This window comes from Mauremys mutica, chromosome 11, assembly GCF_020497125.1.
Source record: "Mauremys mutica isolate MM-2020 ecotype Southern chromosome 11, ASM2049712v1, whole genome shotgun sequence".
In the NCBI taxonomy this organism is placed as follows: Eukaryota; Metazoa; Chordata; order Testudines; family Geoemydidae; genus Mauremys; species Mauremys mutica.
The window spans coordinates 86113354-86141310 of record NC_059082.1 but is presented as its reverse complement, the minus strand read 5'-3'; the positions used below and the strand labels follow the sequence as shown (position 1 = coordinate 86141310).

The window sequence follows — 27957 nt, the reverse complement described above, 5'->3', positions numbered from 1 at the left end:
TTTCCATGAGAAGTAAGTCCTGTTAAATTTGATTATTTTTTTTCCTAAACTTGGTGAGATTACTAGTGGTGAATGGAACTGAGCTAGCAGCCATGAAGACTGAAGAGGCCTACAAAGGCCACTTGAAGACATAAGAAAGAGGTTGGCCTCCACTTCTCATTCAGTTCTTTGCCTCAGAGCATCAACCATGATGATGATTTTTTGTGATGCTGGTATTTGCCTACTAGGAACTGAACAGAGATACCCAAACTTATTTCACATAAGACATCAAAAAACAACAGGTAAGATCTGTCAATAACTACTTTGGCTGAATCCAAACCCTACATTCAAAAGTTGAATTGCTCAATATATCCCATTACTGATCTCCCTGGCTACCCAGCTTGTCTGGTCCAAAGACTCTATTTGTTGCCCTGTGATGCAGTGTCTCCAAAGCAGAATCTTTCCTGTGGTACAGCGATTAGATCTGCATACAGTATTCCAAATGAGGGCTCACAGGTGCCTGGACTAGTTACAGGATCACCCTTTTGTTTTACATCCTGGTTATCTTTAACAATCCTTATTTAGCTCACAGCAGAACAGTAGTATGAAAGTGTCTAACACAGCTTGTCTTACACACCTACACCTCTTGTCTGAGAAGCTAAATATTAGCACACAAGGAAAATACATGTATGAATAATTTGTCCAAAGAGTGAAAAGCTTCTACTTCTGTGAAGAGTAGAGAGAGGCTAAGCAGGGGAGCCAATCAAAGTGGGTGTCTGGCTTTGCCTACATACCGAAGCCACGAGGTTTAGCCACAGTGGAACAGCAAAAGGCAACTCAATGATCAGTCCTATTACCTTCTTTCGCTCCATAACTTGGCTAGGTCTGTAACACATAGCTCAGAAATGCCTGCCAGCACTGCGGTACCTGCTCAATACGTGGAGCTGGTACCTCAACAGGCCCTCATAGTTTATGCTTCACAGCAGGGAGGGAACGAGTGCAAGTCCCTAAGCGGGGCTGAGAGGCGCCGTCTCCCTGTCAGAAATCCCTGGGGAACGAGGCTACCCTACAGCTCCGCGAGAGCGCACTCCCCGGGGAGAGCCCCTGTACCGGCGACAGGCACTTGCCGCCGAGAGCTCCTCGGGGCAGGGACTCGGCCCGCCCCAGCCCGGCCCCGCTCCGGGTTCCGATAGCCAGAGCCGGGCTCCGGCCCCGCAGGTGGGCAAAGGCGGGCTCCCACAGGCCCGCCGAGCGCAAGTGAGGCCGGGGCGGGAGGGGGCACAGGCCGCTGGCCCGTCCCCACCCAGCGCGTGCAGGCCAAGGCCCGGCCCGGCCCGGCGCGGGTGGAAGGGGGTCCGGCCGGGGCACTCGGGCCCTGCAGCAGCTCCCCCCTCACGCGGCGGGTGGGGAAGCGGCCGGGGCCAGAGACGACGACTCAGGCAGCGGGAGGAACGGGAGCCCGAGCACCCCCAAGACCCACTTCCCTGCCCCAGGCTCCGTCACCACTGCAACCTCTGGCCCCGCCGCCCTCAGGCCCTCGCCCGGCTAGGCCTCACCGTGAGCGGCCGCAGCACCCGCGCGTGTCCCGGATTGAGGCGGCGGCGAATGACCCGGATGTTCCCGACTCGGCTCCCCCCCTTTGTCTCTGGTCCGGACTTTCCCTCCCTCCTTCCTCGGTGCGGAACGCTGCGGCGTGGTATGTCCCTCAGTCCGACCCGTCCGTCCCGCTGCGCCGGCGCAATATGACCCTCAATCCGACCCGTCCGGCACGCTATACGCATCTTCTTTACACAGGGCCTTGAGGTGACCAATACAGAGCCAGAGTGGAGGCCATACGGGAAGCTCCCTGTGGCAGTCTCCCTACGTCACTCTAGTCTCTTTGTGCTTCACCTTCCAATGGCGTCTCCCCGAACCTGAGCGGATTTTTCCTTTAGGCACTCAGTTAGTCACCTATGCCTTTCACAAGAAACGGCCGGACTGGAAAGTGCGGAACCAGGACCCGCCCACAGGGACTCGCAAGATCCCACTCAGTCAGGACCCCTCGGCTCCCACGCGGGCCGTGTGCAGACGTCGGGGAGGAGGGGGGAGAGGGCCCTCCGCGGAATGAAGTGACGTCACATTAGACGTTTGCCCGGAGTCCTTCCGAGAGCGTCTGCTGCCGGGGCGAGCCGCGGGCCTGGCCCGCCGCGTGGTGCCCACGTGGGACGGGCACGGGGCTGCAGGGATCACGTCTCCGTCTGAGCGCACGGCGCGCGGCCTGGTGCCGACCCCTCGCCATCACTCCCCCACCCCCATTCTTCTGTCACCGCCTCGTCCTCACCGTCACCCCCCATTGTTATGTCACAGCCCTGTCATCACCGTCACCCCCATCGCTGTGTGTCACCGTCACCCCCATCGCTGTGTCACACCCTCGTCCTCACCGTCACCTCCTATCACTGTGTCACCGTCACCCCCATCGCTGTGTGCCACCCCCTCGTCCTCACCGTCACCCCCCATTGTTCTGTGACCGCCCTGTCATCACCATCACCCCCATCGCTGAGTGTCACCCCCTTGTCCTCACCGTCACCTGCTATCACTGTGTCACCGTCACCCCCATCGCTGTGTGTCACTGTGACCCCCATCGCTGTGTGCCACCCCCTCGTCCTCACCGTCACCCCCCATTGTTCTGTGACCGCCCTGTCATCACCGTCACCCCCATCACTGTGTGTCACCGTCACCCCCATCACTGTGTGTCACCGTGACCCCCATCGCTGTGTCACACCCTCGTCCTCACCGTCACCCCCTATTGTTCTGTGACCGCCCTGTCATCACCGTCACCCCCCATCGCTGTGTCACCGTCACCCCCATCGCTGTGTCACCGTCACCCCCATCGCTGTGTGTCACCGTCACCCTCATCGCTGAGTGTCACCCCCTTGTCCTCACCGTCACCTGCTATCACTGTGTCACCGTCACCCCCATCGCTGTGTGTCACTGTGACCCCCATCGCTGTGTGCCACCCCCTCGTCCTCACCGTCACCCCCCATTGTTCTGTGACCGCCCTGTCATCACCGTCACCCCCATCGCTGTGTGTCACCGTCACCCCCATCGCTGTGTCACACCCTCGTCCTCACCGTCACCTCCTATCACTGTGTCACCGTCACCCCCATCGCTGTGTGCCACCCCCTCGTCCTCACCATCACCCCCCATTGTTCTGTGACCGCCCTGTCATCACCGTCACCCCCCATCACTGTGTGTCACCGTCACCCCCATCGCTGTGTCACCGTCACCCCCATCGCTGTGTCACACCCTCGTCCTCACCGTCACCCCCTCTTGTTCTGTGACCGCCCTGTCATCACCGTCACCCCCCCTCGCTGTGTGTCACCGTCACCCCCATCGCTGTGTCACCGTCACCCCCATCGCTGTGTGTCACCGTCACCCCCATCGCTGTGTGCCACCCCCTCGTCCTCACCGTCACCCCCCATTGTTCTGTGACCGCCCTGTCATCACCGTCACCCCCCATTGCTGTGTGTCACCGTCACCCCCATCACTGTGTGTCACCGTGACCCCCATCGCTGTGTCACACCCTCGTCCTCACCGTCACCTCCTATCACTGTGTCACCGTCACCCCCATCGCTGTGTGTCACTGTGAACCCCATCACTGTGTGTCACCGTGACCCCCATCGCTGTGTCACACCCTCGTCCTCACCGTCACCCCCCATTGTTCTGTGTCCGCCCTGTCATCACCGTCACCCCCCATTGCTGTGTGTCACCGTCACCCCCATCGCTGTGTCACACCCTCGTCCTCACCGTCACCCCCCATTGTTCTGTGACCGCCCTGTCATCACCATCACCCCCATCGCTGAGTGTCACCCCCTTGTCCTCACCGTCACCTGCTATCACTGTGTCACCGTCACCCCCATCGCTGTGTGTCACTGTGACCCCCATCGCTGTGTGCCACCCCCTCGTCCTCACCGTCACCCCCCATTGTTCTGTGACCGCCCTGTCATCACCGTCACCCCCCCATTGCTGTGTGTCACCGTCACCCTCATCGCTGAGTGTCACCCCCTTGTCCTCACCGTCACCTGCTATCACTGTGTCACCGTCACCCCCATCGCTGTGTGTCACTGTGACCCCCATCGCTGTGTGCCACCCCCTCGTCCTCACCGTCACCCCCCATTGTTCTGTGACCGCCCTGTCATCACCGTCACCCCCATCACTGTGTGTCACCGTCACCCCCATCACTGTGTGTCACCGTGACCCCCATCGCTGTGTCACACCCTCGTCCTCACCGTCACCCCCTATTGTTCTGTGACCGCCCTGTCATCACCGTCACCCCCCATTGCTGTGTGTCACCGTCACCCCCATCGCTGTGTCACCGTCACCCCCATCGCTGTGTGTCACCGTCACCCCCATTGCTGTGTCACACCCTCGTCCTCACCGTCACCCCCCATTGTTCTGTGACCGCCCTGTCATCACCATCACCCCCATCGCTGAGTGTCACCCCCTTGTCCTCACCGTCACCTGCTATCACTGTGTCACCGTCACCCCCATCGCTGTGTGTCACTGTGACCCCCATCGCTGTGTGCCACCCCCTCGTCCTCACCGTCACCCCCCATTGTTCTGTGACCGCCCTGTCATCACCGTCACCCCCCCATTGCTGTGTGTCACCGTCACCCTCATCGCTGAGTGTCACCCCCTTGTCCTCACCGTCACCTGCTATCACTGTGTCACCGTCACCCCCATCGCTGTGTGTCACTGTGACCCCCATCGCTGTGTGCCACCCCCTCGTCCTCACCGTCACCCCCCATTGTTCTGTGACCGCCCTGTCATCACCGTCACCCCCCATTGCTGTGTCACCGTCACCCCCATCACTGTGTGTCACCGTCACCCCCATCACTGTGTGTCACACCCTCGTCCTCACCGTCACCTCCTATCACTGTGTCACCGTCACCCCCATCGCTGTGTGTCACTGTGACCCCCATTGCTGTGTGCCACCCCCTCGTCCTCACCGTCACCCCCCATTGTTCTGTGACCGCCCTGTCATCACCGTCACCCCCCATTGCTGTGTGTCACCGTCACCCCCATCGCTGTGTGTCACCGTCACCCCCATCGCTGTGTCACACCCTCGTCCTCACCGTCACCTCCTATCACTGTGTCACCGTCACCCCCATCGCTGTGTGTCACTGTGAACCCCATCGCTGTGTGTCACCGTGACCCCCATCGCTGTGTCACACCCTCGTCCTCACCGTCACCCCCCATTGTTCTGTGACCGCCCTGTCATCACCGTCACCCCCCATTGCTGTGTGTCACCGTCACCCCCATCGCTGTGTCACACCCTCGTCCTCACCGTCACCCCCATTGTTCTGTGACCGCCCTGTCATCACCATCACCCCCATCGCTGAGTGTCACCCCCTTGTCCTCACCGTCACCTGCTATCACTGTGTCACCGTCACCCCCATCGCTGTGTGTCACTGTGACCCCCATCGCTGTGTGCCACCCCCTCGTCCTCACCATCACCCCCCATTGTTCTGTGACCGCCCTGTCATCACCGTCACCCCCCCATTGCTGTGTGTCACCGTCACCCTCATCGCTGAGTGTCACCCCCTTGTCCTCACCGTCACCTGCTATCACTGTGTCACCGTCACCCCCATCGCTGTGTGTCACTGTGACCCCCATCGCTGTGTGCCACCCCCTCGTCCTCACCGTCACCCCCCATTGTTATGTCACAGCCCTGTCATCACCGTCACCCCCCATTGCTCTGTGTCACCGTCACCCCCATCACTGTGTGTCACCATGACCCCCATCGCTGTGTGTCACTGTGAACCCCATCGCTGTGTCACCATGACCCCCATCGCTGTGTCACACCCTCGTCCTCACCGTCACCTGCTATCACTGTGTCACCGTCACCCCCATCGCTGTGTGTCACTGTGAACCCCATCGCTGTGTCACACCCTCGTCCTCACCGTCACCTCCTATCACTGTGTCGCCGTCACCCCCATCGCTGTGTGTCACTGTGAACCCCATCGCTGTGTGTCACCGTGACCCCCATCGCTGTGTCACACCCTCGTCCTCACCGTCACCCCCCCATTGTTCTGTGACCGCCCTGTCATCACCGTCACCCCATCACTGTGTGTCACCGTGACCCCCATCGCTGAGTGTCACCCCCTCGTCCTCACCGTCACCTGCTATCACTGTGTCACCGTCACCCCCATCGCTGTGTGTCACTGTGAACCCCATCGCTGTGTGTCACCGTGACCCCCATCGCTGTGTCACACCCTCGTCCTCACCGTCACCTGCTATCACTGTGTCACCGTCACCCCCATCGCTGTGTGTCACTGTGAACCCCATCGCTGTGTGTCACCGTGACCCCCATTGCTGTGTCACACCCTCGTCCTCACCGTCACCTCCTATCACTGTGTCGCTATCACCCCCATCGCTGTGTGTCACTGTGACCCCCATCGCTGTGTGCCACCCCCTCGTCCTCACCGTCACCCCCCATTGTTCTGTGACCGCCCTGTCATCCCCATCACCCCCCATTGCTGTGTGTCACCGTGACCCCCATCGCTGTGTGTCACCCCCTCGTCCTCACCGTCACCCCCCATTGTTCTGTGACCGCCCTGTCAACACCGTCACCCCCCATCACTGTGTGTCACCGTGACCCCCATCGCTGAGTGTCACCCCCTCGTCCTTACCGTCACCCCCATTGTTCTGTGACCGCCCTGTCATCACCATCACCCCCCATCGCTGAGTGTCACCCCCTCGTCCTCACCGTCACCCCCATCACTGTCTGTCACCGTGACCCCCATCACTGTGTGTCACCGCCTCGTCCTCACCGTCACCCCCATTGTTCTGTCACAGCCCTGTCATCACCGTCACCCCCCATCGCTGTGTGTCACCATGACCCCCATCGCTGTGTGTCACCGCCTCGTCCTGTCACCCCCATCACTGTGTCACCATCACCTCCATCGCTGTGTGTCACCGCCTCGTCCTCACCGTCACCCCCCCATGGTTCTGACACAGCCCTGTCATCACCATCACCCCCATCGCTGTGTGTCACCGCCTCGTCCTCACCGTCACCCCGCATTGTTCTGTCACCGCCTCGTCCTCACCGTCACCCCATCACTATGTCATCGTCACCCCCATCGCTGTGTGTCACCGCCTCATCCTCAGCGTCACCCCCCATTGTTCTGTCACCGCCCTGTCATCACCATCACCCCCCATTGCTGTGTGTCACCGTGACCCCCATCGCTGTGTGTCACCGCCTCGTCCTCACAGTCACCCCCCATCGCTGTGTGTCACCGCCTCGTCCTCCCCGTCACCCCCCATCACTGTGTGTCACTGTCACCCCCATCGCTGTGTGTCACTGCCTCATCCTCACCATCACCCCCCCCATTGTTCTGTCACAGCCCTGTCATCACCATCACCCCCATCGCTGTGTGTCACCATGACCCCCATCGCTGTGTGTCACCGCCTCATCCTCACCTTCACCCCCCATCACTGTGTGTCACAGCCTCGTCCTCACCATCACCCGCCCAGCGATCTGTGTCACCGTCAACCCCCATTGTTCTGTCACAGCCTCGTCCTCACCGTCACTCCCCCAGCGATCTGTGTCACCGTCACCCCCAATTGTTCTGTCACAGCCCTGTCATCACCGTCACCCACCCAGCAATCTGTGTCATCGTCACCCTCATCGCTGTGTGGCTGATGGTGACGGCTAGTGGCGATCTGTTACTTTCTTTGTTGGGCCTGTCCTGTAGTAAGTGACTTCTGGGTACCCTTTTGGCTCTGTCAATCTGTTTCTTCACTTCACCAGGTTGGTGTTATAGTTTTAAGAACACTTGACAGATATCCCGTCGGTGTCTGTCTCTGTCTGAGGGATAGGAGCAAAAGCCATTGTATCTTAGAGCTTGGCTGTAGACAATGGATCATGTGATGTGGTCTGGATGAGAGCTGGAGGCATGTAAGTAACCATAGCTGTCAGTAGGTTTCTCGTATAGAGTGGTGTTTATGTGACCCTCGCTTATTAGCACTGTAGTGTCTAGGAAGTGGATCTCTTGTGTGGACTGGTCCAGGCTGAGGTTGATGCTGGGATGGAAATTGTTGAAATCATGGTGGAATTCCTCAAGGGCTTCTTTTCCATGGGTCCCGCCCCCAACTAAAATCTCTCCAGCGCATCATCAAGGATCTACAACCTATCCTGAAGGACAATCCATCACTCTCACAGATCTTGGGAGACAGGCCAGTCCTCGCTTACAGACAGCCCCCCCCACAACCTGAAGCAAATACTCACCAGCAACCACACACCACACAACAAAAACACTAACCCAGGAACCTATCCTTGCAACAAAGCCTGTTGCCAACTCTGTCCACATAGCTATTCAAGGGACACCATCATCGGACCTAATCACATCAGCCACACCATCAGAGGCTCATTCACCTGCACATCTACCAATGCGATATATACCATCATGTGCCAGCAATACCCCTCTGCCATGTACATTGGCCAAACCAGACAGTCTCTATGCAAAAGACTAAATGGACACAAATCAGACATCAAGAATTATAACATTAATACCCAGTCAAAGTACACTTCAACCTCCCTGGTCACTCAATTTCAGAACTAAAAGTCACAATACTCCAACAAAAAACTTCAAAAACAGACTCCAGCGAGAAACTGCAGAATTGGAATTAATTTACAAACTGGACACCATTAAATTAGGCTTGAATAAAGACTGGGAGTGGATGGGTCATTACACAAAATAAAAACTATTTCCCCATACTGTTACTCGCACCTTCTTGTCAACTGTTAGAAATGGACCATCCTGATTCTCACTACAAAAGTTTTTTTTCTCCTGCTGCTAATAGCCCATCTTAATTGATTAGTCTCATTATAGTTGTATGGCAACACCCATTTTTCATGTTCTCTGTGTGTATAGATCTTCCGACTGTATTTTCCACTGCATGCATCCAATGAAGTGGGTTTTAGCCCACGAAAGCTTATGCCAAAATAAATTTGTTAGTCTGTAAGGTGCCACAAGTACTCCTTGTTCTTTTTACTAAAAATTATGGGTTTAATAAAGACACTGGATTTAATGTCTTATTACAACACTCTGTAAACACACTAACTCCCACCACCACCACACACACACCTTTTTGTCCTATGTCTACAGGGGTGTTAATGGGCCACGTCACCTTGAATGTTCCTTAGAATATGTACTATCTACAATCGTATTCAATTTATTCATAAATGATCTGGAGAAAGGGGTAAACAGTGAGGTGGCAAAGTTTGCAGATGATACTAAACTACTCAAGATAGTTAAGACCAAAGCAGATTGTGAAGAACTTCAAAAAGATCTCACAAAACTAAGTGATTGGGCAACAAAATGGCAAATGAAATTTAATGTGGATAAATGTAAAGTAATGCACATTGGAAAAAATAACCCCAACTATACATACAACATGATGGGGGCTAATTTAGCTACAACAAGTCAGGAAAAAGATCTTGGAGTTATCGTGGATAGTTCTCTGAAGATGTCCACGCAGTGTGCAGAGGCGGTCAAAAAAGCAAACAGGATGTTAGGAATCATTAAAAAGGGGATAGAGAATAAGACTGAGAATATATTATTGCCCTTATATAAATGCATGGTACGCCCACATCTCGAATACTGTGTACAGATGTGGTCTCCTCACCTCAAAAAAGATATTCTAGCACTAGAAAAGGTTCAGAAAAGAGCAACTAAAATGATTAGGGGTTTAGAGAGGGTCCCATATGAGGAAAGATTAAAGAGGCTAGGACTCTTCAGTTTGGAAAAGAGGAGACTAAGGGGGGACATGATAGAGGTATATAAAATCATGAGTGATGTTGAGAAAGTGGATAAGGAAAAGTTATTTACTTATTCCCATAATACAAGAACTAGGGGTCACCAAATGAAATTAATAGGCAGCAGGTTTAAAACAAATAAAAGGAAGTTCTTCTTCACGCAGCGCACAGTCAACTTGTGGAACTCCTTACCTGAGGAGGTTGTGAAGGCTAGGACTATAACAATGTTTAAAAGGGGACTGGATAAATTCATGGTGGCTAAGTCCATAAATGGCTATTAGCCAGGATGGGTAAGAATGGTGTCCCTAGCCTCTGTTCGTCAGAGGATGGAGATGGATGGCAGGAGAGAGATCACTTGATCGTTGCCTTTTAGGTTCACTCCCTCAGGGGCACCTGGCATTGGCCACTGTCGGTAGACAGATACTGGGCTAGATGGACCTTTGGTCTGACCCGGTACGGCCTTTCTTATGTTCTTATGTTCTTATGCTAAACTATCTGTTTGCTCTTGTACCACTCCTAGTACCTTTCCCAGACTTGAAGACGAGCTATGTAGCTTGAAAGCTTGTCTCTCTCACCAATAGAAGTTGGTCCCCACCTTGGCTCTCTAATAGGGTATGGCTACACTTGCAGCTGTAGAGCACTTTAGGTTAAATCAGCCGTCGGAGAGCGCACTAGGGAAAGCGTGCTAGTCTGTCCACACTGAAAGCTGAAAGCGCACTGGTGTGGCCACATTTGTAGCACTTTCAGCTGCATTGGGAGCAGTGCATTATGGGCTGCTTCTCAGCATTCATGAGGCTGCAACGTCCTTTTCAAAAGGGGTGTGGTGTGACAGGAAGTGTGGGGGGGGAGAGAGAATGGGTTTTTGGGGTGCTGAGAGTGTGTCAGCACGCTGTCTTGTAAATTCAGACCTCCCCCTTTCTTCCCCCCACCTCTCGCTCACGCACTCAAAGGCAAACAGTAGTAGTTTGTGTTTTTTTCTCGGACTTCTAAGCAGCCCATCTCAGAACTGGAGCTTTGAAAGGGCACTTCTGCGTCCCAAGTTCACAACAAAGACAAGAGAGACCACTTCAGTTAAGAGGATTATGGGACGCTTCCAGAGGTCAATCAGTGTGTAGTAACGTTACGCCTCTTTTACACTGGAGCTGCAGCAATTCACCCAATATGCAACAGCTGTTAATCCTCCCTGGAGGTGGAGTACTAAGCCCGCTCTAGCCAGGGAGTCAGAGTGCTCGCCCTGCCTTGCCAGTGTGGACGGGGAGTAAGGTAGAGCACTCTGGGAGGCTTTATTGCGCTATAATGTGCAAGTGTAGTCAAGCCTACAGGGAGATGGTCAGCCAGGCAGGTAGGGGCTGTCTCCCCAAATAGAGGAAATTATCTCCAAGCACTTAGCATTGTACAACCCAGGAAAAGACAAGTGATGAGCCATTAAAGTTAATGGGAAACCATTGAAACAACCTGAAACTGAAAATAAACCCCCCCGTCTTGTAAAATTAAGAAAGGAGGGAATTTTCCCCACCATGAATCACCAGTCTGAAAGACTCCCCTCCCCACCACTGCCCAGCCAATCCCCACCATATCCCTGTTACAAGGGTTTAAGTGAATGCTGTCCAGAACTGAGGGACAGTCTCAAAGGCAAGGTGGCTATCTATGAACACTGGAGACCTCCCACAAGGCTAGGGGGCATGCTAGGAAACTGAAGCAATAGTTAACTTGCATTAGTTAATGGATTTTTATCTGATGTATGTGCAAAACCTGAGGTTGTATCTTTTGTGTTTGCTTTCCTTACTAGTTCATCTTTTAATCTGTGTTTTTTCTAGTAAATAAACCTTTTATTTTTACCCCAATGAGGTCTCCAGTGTTCAAACTTAGCTCAGTGGTTTGCGCATTGGCAACCCATGGTTGTGAGTTCAATCCTTGAGGAGGCCATTTAGCGACCTGGGGCAAAAATCTGTCTGGGTATGGGGCCTGCTTTGAGCAGGGGGTTTGATTAGATGACCTCCTGAGGTCCCTTCCAACCCTGATATTCTGCAAAACTGTATGGAGTGTGTGTGCCAAAGTGAACTCGTAACCAGAGAGCAGGTTTCATGTCTTTGAAAGGTGACAAGTCAGAGGGGAAATGGCAGAGCATCTGGTAGTAAAGAGCTCAGGATAGATGGAATTAGGGTGACTTGGGCCCAGAGTAAGGAGTAACTAGGCTGGAGGAAGTCTTTATGCTCATAGGCTGCTACTGGTGGCAAGGCTCTGAGCCATAGCAGCATAGCATTAAGGCACCCAAAGTTATAGGGCAGGTGGTGTGAGAACCCCTTATTAGTCTCACTGATCCCTAGAATGTCACAGAAAGTGAGAGACCCTGGCTCAAGTCCCTCTGTCATTATTTATCTAGAATGGAACAGCTTCAACAGGAGAAATTGAGAGCGCCCACATCAGATTATTCCATAGCTCAGTGGTTAGCGCACTCTCCAGAGAGATGGGAGACCCCTGTTCATAATCCTCTCTATTCTCCCCTGCCCCCTGGAAGAGGAAAGAATTGAATCTGGATCTCTAACATCCCGGGCAAGTGCTCTAACCACTGGCTAAGAGTATGTTTATGCTATGAAATTCGGTCAAATTTATAGAAGTTCATTTTTTAGAAATCCATTTTATAGTCGATTGTGTGTGTCCCCACTTAAGACCATTAAGACCATTAACTCGGCGGAGTGCATCCACAGTACTGAGGCTAGCGTCGATTTTCGGTGCATTGCACTGTGGGTAGCTATCCCACAGTTCCCACAGTTCCCGCCGCCTATTGGAATTCTGGGTTGAGCTCCCAATGCCTGATGGGGCAAAAACTTTGTTGCAGGTGGTTCTGGGTACATGTCATCAGCCCCCCCTCCGTGAAAGCAACATCAGACAATCGTTTTGAGCCTTTTTTCCAGGGTCCCATCCACTGGACCCGCTCAGCCCCCTGCCTGCCTGGATGATCGGAACCCCAGGCAGGCAGTGGGCTGAGCAGGTCGGTGGATGGAGCCCCAGACCAGCAGTGGGGTGAGTGGCTCAGCCCGCTGCCGGTCTGGGGCTCCGTCCACTGGCTTCTGCCAGCTAGGGTCCCATTCAGCCCCACTCAGCTGGCTGACCTTGGTGAGGTCAATCGGGGTGCCTGCACAGACCTGGCTATCCTCCTCTTAGAGCACCGAATGAGAGTGAATCCAGGTCATTCTTTTCTTTAAGTTTCATCTCATGGAGACTCAGTCCTGCCTGGAATATCATGTGAGCTGGAGGCTTTAGCCTCAGGCTGCTCTCCCAGTCGGCATCATCGCGTGATAGCACCTAACCCAGCCTGCCCTTTGCTCCCATGGCTCATGAAGTCTGGACAGTAGTAAGGAGCAGTTCAACTTGTGGAATGACAAATCCAGAACAAAGGATTGCAGTCTATGGGCCATGTTAAGATTATTTCAGAGTCCTAGATAGCATTAGTCCCTATAAAAGGCTTAATCAAAAATTTCCCCCACCCCTAACAAAAATGTTAATTTATCAGAGTAGCTGAAAGGATAAGGAACCCAGGACTATAACTGAGAGAGCATCCATAATTATTTAATTATTCACAGCGTGGTCTGTTCTAAGACTAAAAATGCAGGAGGGGAGTCAGAAAAAGGAACCGTGACCTGTTCCGCCCAGTTTCAAACCAGTGACATTTCATGTGTTAGGTGAACGTCTATGTCTATGTCTATATCTATGGCCTTCCTGCTCAAAAAGCGTCATGCCCCGCCCAAGGCTGACACAACACGGAATACATGTGACACAGTGATCTGGCTTGGGCAGGAAAACTAGCGAGGCATGATACTTTTGCCGTTAAGCAAACACAGCAATTCTTTCCTGGCCTCTGCCACTGAATGCCTCCATGCATTACACTGTGCCCTATCAGTGTGGGAGGACCGCATGAGCTTGGAAAACATGTCATCACGAGTGCATTTTTTTTGCCTTCTAATCTGCTATAACCTCAGGGATGGAGATGATAGAGGGAGCGTAGAAACATTCTAGGGGAACTGCATGGTCACCTGTGCTGCTGAGTTCGCCACGCTGGCCAAACAGGAAATGAAATTCAAAAGTTCCCAGGGCTTTTCCTATGTACCTGGCTAGTGCATCTGAGTTCAAAGTGCTGTCCAGAGCGGTCACAATGGAGCACTCTGGGATAGCTCCTGGAGACCAATACTGTTGAATTGCGTCCACGCTACCCCAAATTCGACGCAGTGATGTCGATTTCCAGCGCTAATCCCTTTGTCAGGGGAGGAGTACAGAAATAGATTTTAAGAGCCCTTTAAGTCCAGAAAACGGCTTCATCATATGGACAGGTGCAGGGTTAAATCCATGTAAAAATCCTGCTAAATTCGACCTAAACTCGTAGTGTAGACCAGGGCTAAAGGTTAGAAGGGTGACAGTGACAGCAGCACTTCCTCCTCCGAGCAAGGAAGGAACCTAATAATTCCCACAAGAAACTACTTAGGTGCTTAAGCTGCCTGACATCAGAGGTCTGGTTCCCATTTGAGGATTGCAAAACAGAGCTAGGCCCCTCCCTGCAACCTGTATTTAGGCACTTATCTGCAGGGATAGGGTTCTGCACACACCCCTCGTCAGTCTCTTCCATTGGCTATTTCAGGTGGTTCCTAAAATAGGCTGGCTTCGTGGATTACAGTATAAGGTGCTTATCTCTCCCCATTCATTGTATAGGCGCATAGGGCACCTAACTAAGCTTTGTGGATCGCAGGGTTGTTCCTGGGATTTTCTAAGCACCTAAAAGTTAGGCAGTGAAATGCTTTGGTGCAAGAGCTCCGTCCCTTTTTGGATCTTGGACTGTGTTCACCCTCCCTTCCACCCCACGTCTTGATATACGTTTTCCAACAGTACATGCATTACAGGAGAAGATTATACCCACTATAGTAGTTAGCAGCAAAAGTTTTTTTAACCTGACAGTGAATAAAACAAGTTTCTTATGTCCCCAATGGCTACTGAAAGGGTATTGATAGCCTTTAGTGACCAAAATTTTTCATGGCAGTGTAGAAACCATAGAAAACTGTGTCAGTAGTATAAACTCTGGGGTTACCAGCTATGATATACCAGCAGTCACAGGAGTTTGGGAAAAAGATTTCAAACATCAGACAATATCTTAAAAGGGAAAACCAGGTTTATTTCATGCATTTTACAATAGTGTTACGAAAACGAGGTTAAAAATACCCATACACGTTTTAGTTGTATATTTGTTCTAAAAATGATGGGTAACGGCATCTACCTTAAAACAAGTTGGGAAGCCCTACTAGAGGTTTATCCAGGGAACTTTCTGGATTCAGCTCCATGTCAATTTCTATGCTAATCATCTTGGCTCATGCAAAAGCATTAAAGCCATATCAGAATTCAAACTTTGCTGCAATAAGAACACTTCAGAGATAATGAACTGGCACAAAAGGAAACTGTTATTGCTAATCCACTATCCAGGAAATAAAACATTGCAAGTATGTCCTCCTGGGCCCTAACACAAACAGCTGATGCACAACTTACTGTCAGACCACCAATAAAACTGGTGAATTGGGTAAAGGAGACCTGGACAGCCCATTGGAAATGAAGATGTTCAAACCCAGGTTCAAATCGGGCTCAAGTCAGCAGTGGCTGAAAGTAGTTGCCCTCTGATATCTGTTCAGTGATATAAAGAAAATGGTTCTGTGATCTTGATTCAGTTCCTAGTAGTCAGGTTGGCACTATTTGGCCTATAGTGCATAGGCACTTGCTCTTTCCTGGCAAACACACGTGGGCCAAGTGTACTTTAGGTTAAGTGCGCACAAGCTTTAGGGGGGGGAAAATCTGCAAATGGAGCATGAGCCAGGCACACAAATACATCAGCCACTAGATTCCAGAAAGCCAAGCCTTGGAGATGGGACCATTGTTAAGGTGGGTCAAAATTTAAGCTCAGCCTTCAGTCCTTTAACTTCTGAGGGAGAGCACTGTCTACACAAGTGTTACAGTAAAAGCGTGAAATCACCCAGAAGTAATAAGGTAGCTTTCTACGCTATAATGTAGATTTCTCTCTCTCCATGGCAGTCAATGTAACTATCATTAATATCCTAATAAGAGCCCTTCGAATATTCATTGACAGCTACATTTGCAATAGCGTTACTGAGTTTTACAAGACTGTATTCCTTGTTAGACTTGGCTAAAGTAAAGGGAAGCTAAACTGCAATGGAATAACCAATGACTATTTCCTGAGCAAGGAGAACCTTCCCAAAGTCTCCTTATTCCCAGTTTTATTAACAGAAGCTGTTAAGTTTCAATATTTACACAAGAGAGTGACAGCTGATTGTGCTGTCTTCTGCACTTGCAGTCCTACCAAGATGGAGGCTGGAGTGTAACAAAAATTAGAGAGCTGCTATTTGTGATTGGCTCATAATATTTGTAATATGGATGTTCAGAGTTTGTAAGATGTTAGAAAAATGCAATAGCTGGTCTTTAAAAATATTTATGCACATTTAACTGGAACTTCAAATTAGCCCTGGGAGGTGTATTAGCCCTTAGCATGTCTGAATTCAAAGCGCTGAGAATTCCTTCTGTCTGTGATAGTTACCTTAGGCAAACTGAACAATAAAGTGTGGAAGATTTAGCCCTTTAAAGCATCTATTTGGCAATAAGCCTTTAAAGACAGTTGCCTTTCGCAGTCTCTAACGTGCCACAAGGACTCCTTGTTTTTTTTTTACGATACTACCAGTTACCTTCCAAGGGAGTTTGGAGAGTCTCCTGAACATTTAATTGAATACTGATGGGATTCTCTCTGTTCCTGAGTCACCTATTTTACATACACAGGTCTAACTGGGATCCTGAGATGGTCCCTAAAGCAGGAAACAGATGCAATATAAAATGTACAAAAACAAACAGGGAGCAACTTCAGGACTTACATATTTCAAAATTGCTTTCTGTTAGCAATGGGATGTTTTGAGCTGCTGGCCATCAGCAGTTCTAGTCCCGGGCTTCTGAGCCAACAAGGATGCTGCTGAAGAAAAGAAACTCTCTTTCCTAAGACCCCAGATGCAAGGGCTGACTGAAGAACAGCAGTAATTTGAAAGAGCTGCATTCACATCTCCTGGGAAGGGGAAGGTTTATGATATGGAGGGAGTAAATCAAATAGGTGCAAATGAAATTCAAAGAGATTCTCCACCCCACCCTCCCTGAATGCCACCCAAACTGCTGGCTCTTTTGTTAGGTTTCTACTTGGAGGAAAAGGCCCATTTCTTAAGCCTTGTCTACACTGCCACTTTACAGCGCTGCAACTTTCTCACTCGGGTGTGAAAAAACCCCTCCCTGAGTGCTACAACTTTCAGCGCTGTAAAGTGGCAGTACAGACAGTGCACCAGCGCTGGGAGTTACTTCCCTCTTGGGAGTGACTTTTTTTAGAGCTCTCTCCCAGCACTGGTGCTGCAAATACACAGCCACGTTAAAGCGTTGCCACGCGAAGACCCTTCCTAACATTCTCCCGCACTCCTCAGGAAGCTGTTCCCCCAAACACCAGACTGATTGGATTAAAGTGTACCACCCAGGTTCTGGACTGTTAGCTTCAGACAGAACATGCTGTTGCTGTCCTTGCACCTCAAACTCATTGCAGGCTAGAATATAGCAGAGGTTCCCAACGAACCTGAGAGCATTCATTAGCTGGAGTAGATTCCTACAGTGCTTCCCTGCACAAACACCACCTGTTTCCTCCCCCACCCCCGAAACAAGAAGCTCTGCAGCTTGAAGTGCAGCTCTGTCTCAAAACTGGCTATGTGAAAACACCGCCATATTACTCAACAGACCTGCTCTTTAGGTGTGATCAGAGTTAGGTCTGTCAACTTTAGTGTCAAAATAAATCTTTTTTTTTTTTTTTTTTACTTTTAGCCATGCAAAACCAACACAGCTACAGAAGGGGCTGGATTATATTTGACATTCATCAAAGGGCTTGTTTAGTAATTTTAAATGTTACACCTGTGCAAACCCACTGCTTGGAAAGGTACAGCGTAAGTGTCATTCAGGGAAGAATTTGAAAACAATGGAGTAGCACAGATGCAACTGCAGCTTAAGTCATCCACCAGAACCTTTAATTGGTGCTGAAATGAAAGATGGAAAGAGATCCGCTGGCTCTCAGAGCTCAGGGTGAATTTGCAGGAGGAGCAGACAAAGGTCTTCTTCTTACTTGTAAGTGGACTATGTTTGATACAGACTCACCAAGGATTGAGAAAAATTCCATAATGGCTCCCAGGTTTAACAGAGGAGCAGCAATTTAGGCTTTAAGTACAATCAATTTCAATTGGTTAAAATGGTTCATGGGACTACAATTAAACTTGGATTGAAGTATTGTTTGAAAAACAGCCAAAAGTGTTTGCTTTACAATTATTTCCCCTGAGGCCAGAAATTGGTCATTACAAAATCCAATACCAATAGTTTCACTTTTTTCCTGATTTAAGTCTACAGTGGTTTCTGTGGTAATACTTAAATTTTACAAATTTAAACTTACTGTGTTTTTAAAAGGTTTGTAAAACTTCTGGGTCTCATTTAAAACGGTTTAAAGAATCCCAGTGAAAATCAGTCTAATTCTCTACTTAAGTCATCCCTTGGGTCCGTGTATATAGCTCCAAATGATTGATACACTTAGATGGAGAATGTTTGTACACCTGTTAGGTCAGGAAATTGGGCCTTCCATAAAACAGTAATAACTGACTCAAGAAAGATAAATTGCCCCTTGTATGAAAAGCCACTTTAATTGTTTGTCTGCTTTGATCTAGGGTACCCTCATTCTTCGGCTATAACCTACCCATGCTCATGATTTAAAATCGAGGGCTGTAATACTGTTTCATCTATTGATAAAGCAGCTTACAAAGAGTCTGACCTGACCGTCCTGTCTACCTCTTGCTAGTGTAGCTAACCTTATTCTAAGTTACCAGATTTCAATACAAAAAGAAACCAGATTTTAGTAAAGGGAAACTCCTGGGGCTTTAGGAAAAGAATCTGATAGTACAGTAGAACCTCAGAGTTACAAACTGACCAGTCAACCACACTCCTCATTTGCCTCAATCAGGTATCAGCAGAGACAAAAAACAAAGCAAAACAAGACAGTACATTACTGTGTTAAATGTAAACTATTATAAAGGGAAGGTTTAAAAAAAGATTTGATAGGTAAAGATACTGTCCTTGTGCTTGTTTCATTTAAATTAAGATGGATAAAAGTAGCATTTTCCATCTGCATAATAAAGTTTCAAAGCTGTATTAAGTCAATGTTCAGTTGTAAACTTTTGAAAGAACCATTATGTTTTGTTCAGAGTTATGTACATTTCAGTTATGAACAACCTCCATTCCCAATGTTTTCTTAACTCTGAGGTTCTACTGTACATGCACCTAAGTGACTGTCTCAGATGTTCGAGAAATATGAAATTAATAAGGGTAAGAGCAAGAACAGAAGATTAGTTGACAAGGTCTGCTACAGCAGCTTGCAAAATTATTTACCAGATATTTGCCTAATAATTTATTATTTTTTTGCTGAAGTGAGAGACAATAGCTCTGTGAGGTATCAGAGAAAGTGCAAAATGTTAATGATTCAAACTCTTCCCCAAAATAATTTTTGCTACTACAAGGGACAATGTAAACCAGGGTGCAGATAATCACACAAAAAAAAAAATAAAAAAAAAATTATACCATAAAGTATTCCAGCGAAAATGCCACTCTCTAAAAGTGGTCCCTTTTCATATATATCCTCCAAGTTGTTTCAATTTTCTCAGTTTCTTACTCATGTTTTGCTTCTGCAATCCTTAAGGATCTCAGGTAGTTTATGAAAATCAAATCTTCTGCCTTCTTTTGTTTAACAGAAGACAACAGAGAAAAATGCAGATATTGGAATGATATCAATATATACTTTTAATTATTATAAGGCATTAAAAGCCATTTAATCCAATGCTGAATTTACTCTGTAGAGCCCAGCAGAAAATAGGAAGCTTTAAAGGCCACAATTCCATGAGCCATGGAACCTGAAGAACATGGGTTGTGTCAAGCTGCTTAAACACAGTGACTTTTCCAGCAAAGGAAATGCTTTAGTATGCATTTTAAGAAAAACAACCGCTATGCTTATCTTTAGATACACAAGATTATCTGTTACTATTTAGGGGAAATTTAGGCATTAACTTGAGGCTGATAAAACATGGATGCCTATAAAAAAAAAGTATAAAAGTATAAACATTTCCCCCTACAGAATAATTACATTTTAGTAAATTCAGTTAGGTCCTAACATCTTAAAAAAAGACAAAACACATTAATGTGGTATTGTGGAGGGGCCAGCAGCTTCCTGTGCAGACTGCATCCAAGTGGCAAAATGCTTTACAAACTCTCTCAAGCATTAGATGCATGACAAAACATTTAGCCCACTGCATAACCTGCTTTCTAGAAATGGTTTTACAAATTGTTTATGCCAAACTTATCAATGTACAATAAGTCTTAAAAAATCTAGGTAGACCCAAGACACTTGAGAAACTGGTTTTCACGTGGAGGATTACACATTTTACTGGTAGAGGATATGGTATATGTAAAAATTCTGAAGTTATTTAATGAAACAGTTTAAAATGCTTTTAGAATTCCAGACCGTCTTGGACAATCCAGTTTAAACTCCCATCCACTGCTCCACCTAGAGCTACGCAAGCCAATGAAGCTTCAAGAATCGAGAGTTTTACTTTTTTACAATCAATTTAGTTAAATCTGTTTCAAAGAGTCATGCTACTGGTTTTGTTTAAAACACAATGCACTAAAAAGCTCCAGTCTTGTGTGTTAACATTTACCACAGGCCTGTCCTAATGCAGCTGTGTGAAAAAGTTTTCAGGCAGCATTCTTAGAAACATCATAAAGAACTGCATAGTTGAAACAATGTAGAGAGATGGACTGTAAACATCCTGAAAATTCAAAGCAATTAATTCAGATTTTTAATTGGGTGAACTTATGTTTGCTCTTAGGGTAACTTTAAACCCATTCACCGAGATCAGAATCTAACACTGTAGCTACAGTCAGCCATGTAGCTACACAAACTCCAGCTCTTAAAATACCCAACAAAATCCAAGAGGAGCTTGACACTTGTAGGCATTTCTAAAATGTACAACATTTGGTTAGCAACAAACATTTCAAAAGAGACAAAATGTTCAGTTGTGACAATAATTTAAGAAATTTTGATTTTCCTTTCAAACATTTGGCTAAGACTGGAGCTTAACTTTTGCAGGAGGAAGTTATTTTGACAGCAGAAACATCAGAGATGACTCAGACAAAAGACATTTTCTCCAAGTTTAGTATTCCCTTTGGCTATTAAAATAAGCCATCAACCCAGTCAGTATTTTACACCTATTCTTTATGGGAATCTTTTGTCTGGGGTGTAACTTTTTACAAGGTAGTTTCACTTGATCTTCTACTCCATTCTTACCTAATAGAAAATGTGTCACTGAGCCATAAGGAATGTGCAGTATAAGATAGTAAACCGGGGTTGTCATTGATTCCAAAACCAACTATGTAGGCCCAAATATTTGCATTTATGGGCTGTAATATATATGTAGCACCAAATACAGTGTCCTTTAACTGTTTGCAATTATTAATACCCAAATCATTTCAAACTGATCAACACTGGATCACCCAGCACCAGATGTAAGTGCTACATGTCTCAGAGGAAAATATGAGTGCATGATTGTTTCTTTTTATGTGACCAATATAATTCAGCCCATGAGAGAGTACAACCATGCACTAGAACCAAGATTAACACCTCTCTCACATCATCTCTTCCCATTCAATAATCTTGCGATGTTTTCAGCCAGCAAATTCAGTCTATACCAGCTTATAGGCATAAATGGTTCAATCCAGATCAATAGAAAATTATCTAAAGCAGATTTCTTCCTCTCACAGCCAAGCCTCTTCAATGTGATAATTCACTGCATCTTGGAATAAAAGAAATATTCTTCTGTGTTCAATATGGTCTTCACATCCTGGAACCTCGCTCTTGCAAAATCTGAAAGAGACAGTTAAAAATTACACACATGAAAATTTCCCAATAGCAGACCTAAAGCCGGGGGGGCAGAGAGTAAAAGAAATCACCGTATTTCAATCAGGTGATAAAGCCCAAAGGGCTGGCTTAAGGACTTTCCTGAAGCTGATGCCTTAATATAGAAAAACAGAGAACAGGCTATACATCACTTACTACATTTCATTAACACACCTGTACAATAGCTCACCATTAGTGTATTTGAGTCACACTAATAAGAGGAAAGAGACTATTTAATATTGTAAGGGGGCAGTAAGAGTAGAGCTCAATCAGACAAATGAGTGCAATTGGTCATCAATAAAGTTCACAGCACACAGACCAAACACAGAGTTCCTAAAAGTCACAAGAAGTTAAAGAGGGAGCTGCAGGGATAGTAGGTGTATAGGTTAGGCCAGTTTCTCTGATCCTAGCAGCAAGGCTGCCTAGTTTGTGCGTTACCAGGGAAAATGGAGAATTGCCTTTTTCAAACTTGGGATTTTTTAAATTGTACTTGCTTTAGTAACATCTCCTGTGCTCTCCCTTGTTTTACATATGACCTGTGTCACTTAGAGTAGCAACGAAATGTGCATAAGTAGCACAAGACGTGCCAAGGAAACCTTGGCAGGGACACGATTATAGTGTGAAAAAACAAGCGGTGTTTGAAGGTCAGGAGTATAAAAGCTTGTATGGGCTAGATCAACTCCTATACAGAGTAGGCTGATCCATTAACCCTACAGTATCTGCCCTGACCTCTTAAAGCAGTCCTCCTCAGTGTTGGTTATATGGTAAATACAAACAGCCAGATTCTTGACCCCATGGGCAGGGCTGCCCAGAGGATTCAGGGGGCCTGGGGCAAAGCAATTTTGGGGGCCCCTTCCATTAAAAAAGTTGCAATATTATAGAATAAAGCCCTGCCCATGGGACTATTTGTACGCTACTACGTGAAAGCTATTAGCTTGATGTATTAAGTTAATGTTTTAGATATATCTTCATGTTTGATCAATAGTATTTAATAGATTTTCATGCAATATATTGGCTTGCATAATTTCTCTTGCATCTGTGAAGAGTCACAGTCCATATGCAAACCTTTCTTTTGGTGGGATGGGCCACTTTGTGGAGTTCACTTTTACACGTATTATCCTGCCCAATACTGTTATGCTTTGTGAAACAGAAGACAGACAATTAGGAGATACGGTGTTTTTTGAAGCATATTGGTTAAATTTTATAAGGAAGTGAGTTTAATTCAGTGGACAGAGATATTCAGAATCACACTTTCACAGGATTCATGTGCCCCATCCCATTGCAATTGAGTGACCTGATGTTTGTCAGAGGAGATTACACTGAATTGGAGACCTCCTCTGCCCTTAGGACACCATTATATAACCAGCCTACAATCCAGATAAGTGGCCCAAGCTTGTGCACATGAACCCTAAATGCGTAACAACTCCCTACCATTTTGTAGAACGCATCTCAAAAGACAGAAATCCTGTTTGAAGGATTCTACTCTCCTGCAGTGAAGAGTTAGAAGAGCCAAAAAGGGATGTACTCATTTTGCCAAGAAAAGCCCATTTGCTACAGTATTCACTGCAGAAATCACATTCTGAAAATTGGTACTTAAACTCAATTCTCTTCAGAAAATATTTTAAAGTATTTGCCTCTGAAGTATCCACGGTCTTTTCTTGGCATCTGCTCACCACTTTTCCTCTGCTCCCTGTGGTGGTTTTGGCTTTCCTGTTGCCACCCTCTTCACCTCAACCCCATAGTATGGGCTCTAAATTCTTGTATGATGGTATCCAAGCACCTTAGATTAGCGTCTGAGGTTACTAGCCTCAGTTTTTTCATATAATAGGTGATTAGTAATGATGAGCTCAGTTATGATGGTGATTAGCACCACAGGGAAGCCTACAAATAAACTAAGGAGGAAGTCTTGATAGTAGTCAGACAATAAACTAAGCAAAGCTTTAAATGTGCCAGCGACAAGTACAGAGCACTGTTTGCTAGTCAGTGAAATTAGCACTACCTGACACTTTGCTCTTTTGGCCTGTGGCTGCCTTCATGGGGCTGAAAAGACTTTCTGATCCAATCATGAGGAGAAGGTATATGACAGACATGGCACATTCCCCGGCAGAGGCAGCCACTGGTGTGATACAGAAGTTCCTTCTCTGGTACTTGCAATGGAATAGAATGTTTAAACCATGAACATCTTACACTGATACTCACTGATACTTCCCTCCTAAAGAATTTCACAGGCCTTTACAATACATATACAAACACCCTCCATACTTGCAGGGTAGAACATGGCAGCTGCTTAATAGGGCACAGAAGCGCCGTACTAATGAATATACCAAAAAACTTGACGTTTAAACTTAGATGAATTTCATATTGCAAGTAATTAACTTTTCTAGTTTCAAAACCAGCCAACAATGGATAAGCCTTTCACATCAATTACAGCCAATTAGGATATAGTCTTTCCTGATGTATATAATACTTTGGGATCTTCAAGGACTACAATTACTGAGACCCCTCAGTTGTATGATTTCTCCTAAAAAAGGTAACTTCAGAGGCAGAGTGCTCTCTAGCACTACAGTGGAGATCTTGGTTAAGGAATGATTTAGGGTCTGTCTACGCTGCAATTAAAAGCCAATATCTGGCTTGTGCCAGCTGACTCAGGCTAAGGGGCTGTTTAATTGTGATGTAGCTGTTTGGGCTGTAGCCCGGGCTCTAGGACTCTGCGAGGTGCCTGAATGTCTACATCGCAATTAAACAGCCCCTTAGCCCAAGCCCACACCAGCCTACACTGACATACCCTTGGAGGGAAAAGTGCCATCTATTGACTCACCAACAATACTTCCTGCAGCACCTGGATTTTACTTTGTGGTTGGAAGATTCCTATTCACGCTGTATACTGTTCCTGCTTAGGTTTGATAGCAGATGAGATCACAGCTAGTATTACTATGAAGTTCCCATGAAAGGTTTTCTAGATGGAGTATGAAAAGTTTCAAAGTATGTATTGAAAACAAATGCTACATATTTCAGCGTTAAGAAAATTTACCACCTGTGCTTCTAGTTAATTAAAAGCATTCTATAAGAAACTGCATGGCAAACACAAGTGTATTCAGTGAGTAAAAGTCAGGCCTTGAAAATTTACTTGACAACTGCTAGTAAAGGGATTTGCCATGGTGAAAAATACATGTGCTAGTATGCCTGCTGCAACTTAAAGTTAGAGGAACAGTTAAGTACTATAACTGCAATATTATCAATCAACATTTATTATATATATTGCAACAGCACCCGTGTATGGTGTTTTCCAAAACACAGAAGAGGGCACTCCTTACTCTGAACAGAATACAATCAAGTTAACTATCAAATTTTAAAAGCATGCATCTTACTACTAGGGCTGGTCAACTGGCAGGAAAAAGACATTGGCTATGTTATTCAATACATTCCACCAATGATAATCACCAAGCAGAATGTGACCACCATGACTGAATACCACAAAGAAAACGATCAGTTGAATAAGTTATCTGATGAACCCCAGTGGGTTAGATGACACACAGTCAATCCACCTAAAGATGTGGTGCTGAACTGATTAACTAATTGAGTTTAACATCACACATTTAGTTAAACCTGCATATGCAGACTCGTATGAGATTCAACATGGCTCATCTCGGTTTAGCTTGCACCTGTAGAGTCCTAGAGTTCAGGCAAGGAAGGGAGCACCGGATGATCTAGTCAGACCACTGACAGCACCGAGCTCCTGCACACTAAACCCAAACCCAGATGTATGTATTACATCCCACAAGAAACTAAGCTATTATGATGTGCCACAGGGAGATAATAGGAGTGAGTTGCATGTCACTTGTAACTTTAGCACAACATTTAATTCTGTGTAAAGCAGATCACAATCAACAGCACACGCATACTCCCTCACCCTTTCCTTGCTTTTGGTTAGGGATTTTCCTACATGGCTTCACTTCACTTTCTCTTTCCTGTAACAGATCATGGTCATGTTTCTCAAGCTATCTTCAAAGTGTTTCCTCTATACCTTCCCTCATTCTCCATCTCTTAACCTCTCTTTCTCTTCACTGTGAGCTCTACCTCCTGCCCTGTACATTTTGGTTTCTTTTCTTCCATATACCCCACAAATACGTAAAAGCAGCACAGAATCCTGTGGCACCTTATAGACTAACAGATGTTTTGGAGCATGAACTTTCGTGGGTGAATACCCACTTCGTCGGATGCAAGTAGTGGAAATTTCCAGGGGCAGGTATATATATGCAAGCAAGAAGCAAGCTAGAGATAACGAGGTTAGTTCAATCAGGGAGGATGAGGCCCTCTTCTAGCAGCTGAGGTGTGAAAACCAAGAGAGGAGAAACTGGTTCTGTAGTTGGCAAGCCATTCACAGTCTTTGTTTAATCCTGAGCTGATGATATCAAATTTGCAGATGAACTGAAGCTCAGCAGTTTCTCTTTGAAGTCTGGTCCTGAATTTTTTTTGCTGCAGGATGGCCACCTTAAGATCTGCTTTTGTGTGGCCAGGGAGGTTGAAGTGTTCTCCTGCAGGTTTTTGTATACTGCCATTCCTAATATCTGATTTGTGTCCATTTATCCTTTTCCGTAGAGACTGTCCAGTTTGGCCGATGTACATAGCAGAGGGGCATTGCTGGCATATGATGGCGTATATTACATTGGTGGACGTGCAGGTGAATGAACCGGTGATGGTGTGGCTGATCTGGTTAAGTCCTGTGATGGTGTCGCTGGTGTAGATATGTGGGCAGAGTTGGCATCGAGGTTTGTTGCATGGATTGGTTCCTGAGTTAGAGTTACTATGGTGTGGTGTGCAGTTACTGGTGAGAATATGCTTCAGGTTGGCAGGTTGTCTGTGGGCGAGGACTGGCCTGCCACCCAAGGCCTGTGAAAGTGTGGGGTCATTGTCCAGGAGGGGTTGTAGATCCCTGATGATGCGTTGGAGGGGTTTTAGCCGGTGTGTCTCTCATATTTTATGTGCACACACTGTACTTCTCTTTCCTAGCTTATCCCATCAACCTCCCACTCTTTCCCTATGGTCATTCATTTGCCCTCCCACCCCCTCACAAAAAGCTATGGACATTTTACAAGGTGGCCATTACCCAGAGAGTTAATTCCACAGACCTATATGAGATAAGGGGCAGGGGGTAGAGGGGGAAATGTCCAGAGCAACAACCTGGTGAGAAAGCAACTGCTTCTCCCATGCCAATCTGTTTGGCTAGAGGAAGGTGTTGGGATAAGGGTGCTATCCCTGGACTCTGCTCATTGGTTTAATTTTCATACTAGCCTCTGGCTAGTAGCTGCCGATACATTTGAATGCCTCCTATCCCTAACCATGGCAGGGAAGTAAAATATATTTGGTTCTTATTTTCATTGCTGCCCACAGGATTCTGAACAGGAGTAAGAACTGACAGATGCTGGTCACTATTCACTGTGCCACGTAGGGAAACTCTGAGCTGCCTGCTTGTAGAGTCCCTGAGTTTATACTCATGTGATATATGGAAGTTTCTTACTGACCATAAGGACAAATCATTTAATTTAAAAAAAAATGAAAGCTTAGATTTTGCACAAGTAGGCAACCTTCCCCATGCATGCTTTTCAGACATTTTATTACCGAACGATAAATTTATCTTTTCCAACCCATATGCAAGCAGCACTGGAGTAAGTTGTAAAAAGGCTGCCTTTCCAAAGGTACAGGTAAGAAAGGGTTTGGAGTATGATCCTCTAAGATGCTGAATATCATCAGATTCCAGTGACTTCATCTGGGCTTTTCAGTATTGGAGTCCTGATGAGCAGCAAGCAACAGCAGACTTAAAATAGAAATGATTGTCAACAAAAACAATTATTCTCCATGCACTGCTTCAAGCATTGTGAGGTTACTCCTTGGTAAATCATCATCATAATTTGAATTTCAATAGCACTGTCCATTTAGGTACCTCTAAGCACTTTACACTCAGTAAATTAGGACTTGGCCTCTCCCCAGTGAGGTTTTTTCCATTTTAGACCTGTGGAAACTGGAGCACAGAAGTTAAGTGACTTGTCTATATTCATACAGAGAGACTGAGGCCGAGTGGAGAAAAGAATGCAGACCTGCAGTCTCCCTATACTGTGCTTTAATAGGACCA

At 47.1% G+C, this 27957-nt stretch overlaps 2 protein-coding genes across 7 annotated transcripts in view; both read right to left on the bottom strand.

Annotated features, from left to right (window-relative positions):
• The window catches only part of UBE2I (ubiquitin conjugating enzyme E2 I), a 32211-nt gene extending 30370 nt beyond the window's left edge, over window positions 1–1841 (bottom strand). The window contains exon 1 of the mRNA XM_044979220.1: window positions 1536–1841. The gene's annotated coding sequence lies outside the window, so the exon portion shown is untranslated. The remainder of the gene's footprint in view (window positions 1–1535) is intronic.
• A 13075-nt stretch (window positions 1842–14916) lies between these two features.
• The window catches only part of PDPK1 (3-phosphoinositide dependent protein kinase 1), a 133967-nt gene continuing 120926 nt past the window's right edge, over window positions 14917–27957 (bottom strand). For all 6 annotated transcript variants that reach the window (XM_044979211.1, XM_044979208.1, XM_044979209.1 and 3 more), the window contains one exon: window positions 14917–21794. Coding sequence is in view for 1 of the 6 variants with exons in the window: in XM_044979209.1 (XP_044835144.1) it covers window positions 21765–21794 (30 nt within the window). In the remaining 5 variants the exon portion in view is untranslated. The remainder of the gene's footprint in view (window positions 21795–27957) is intronic.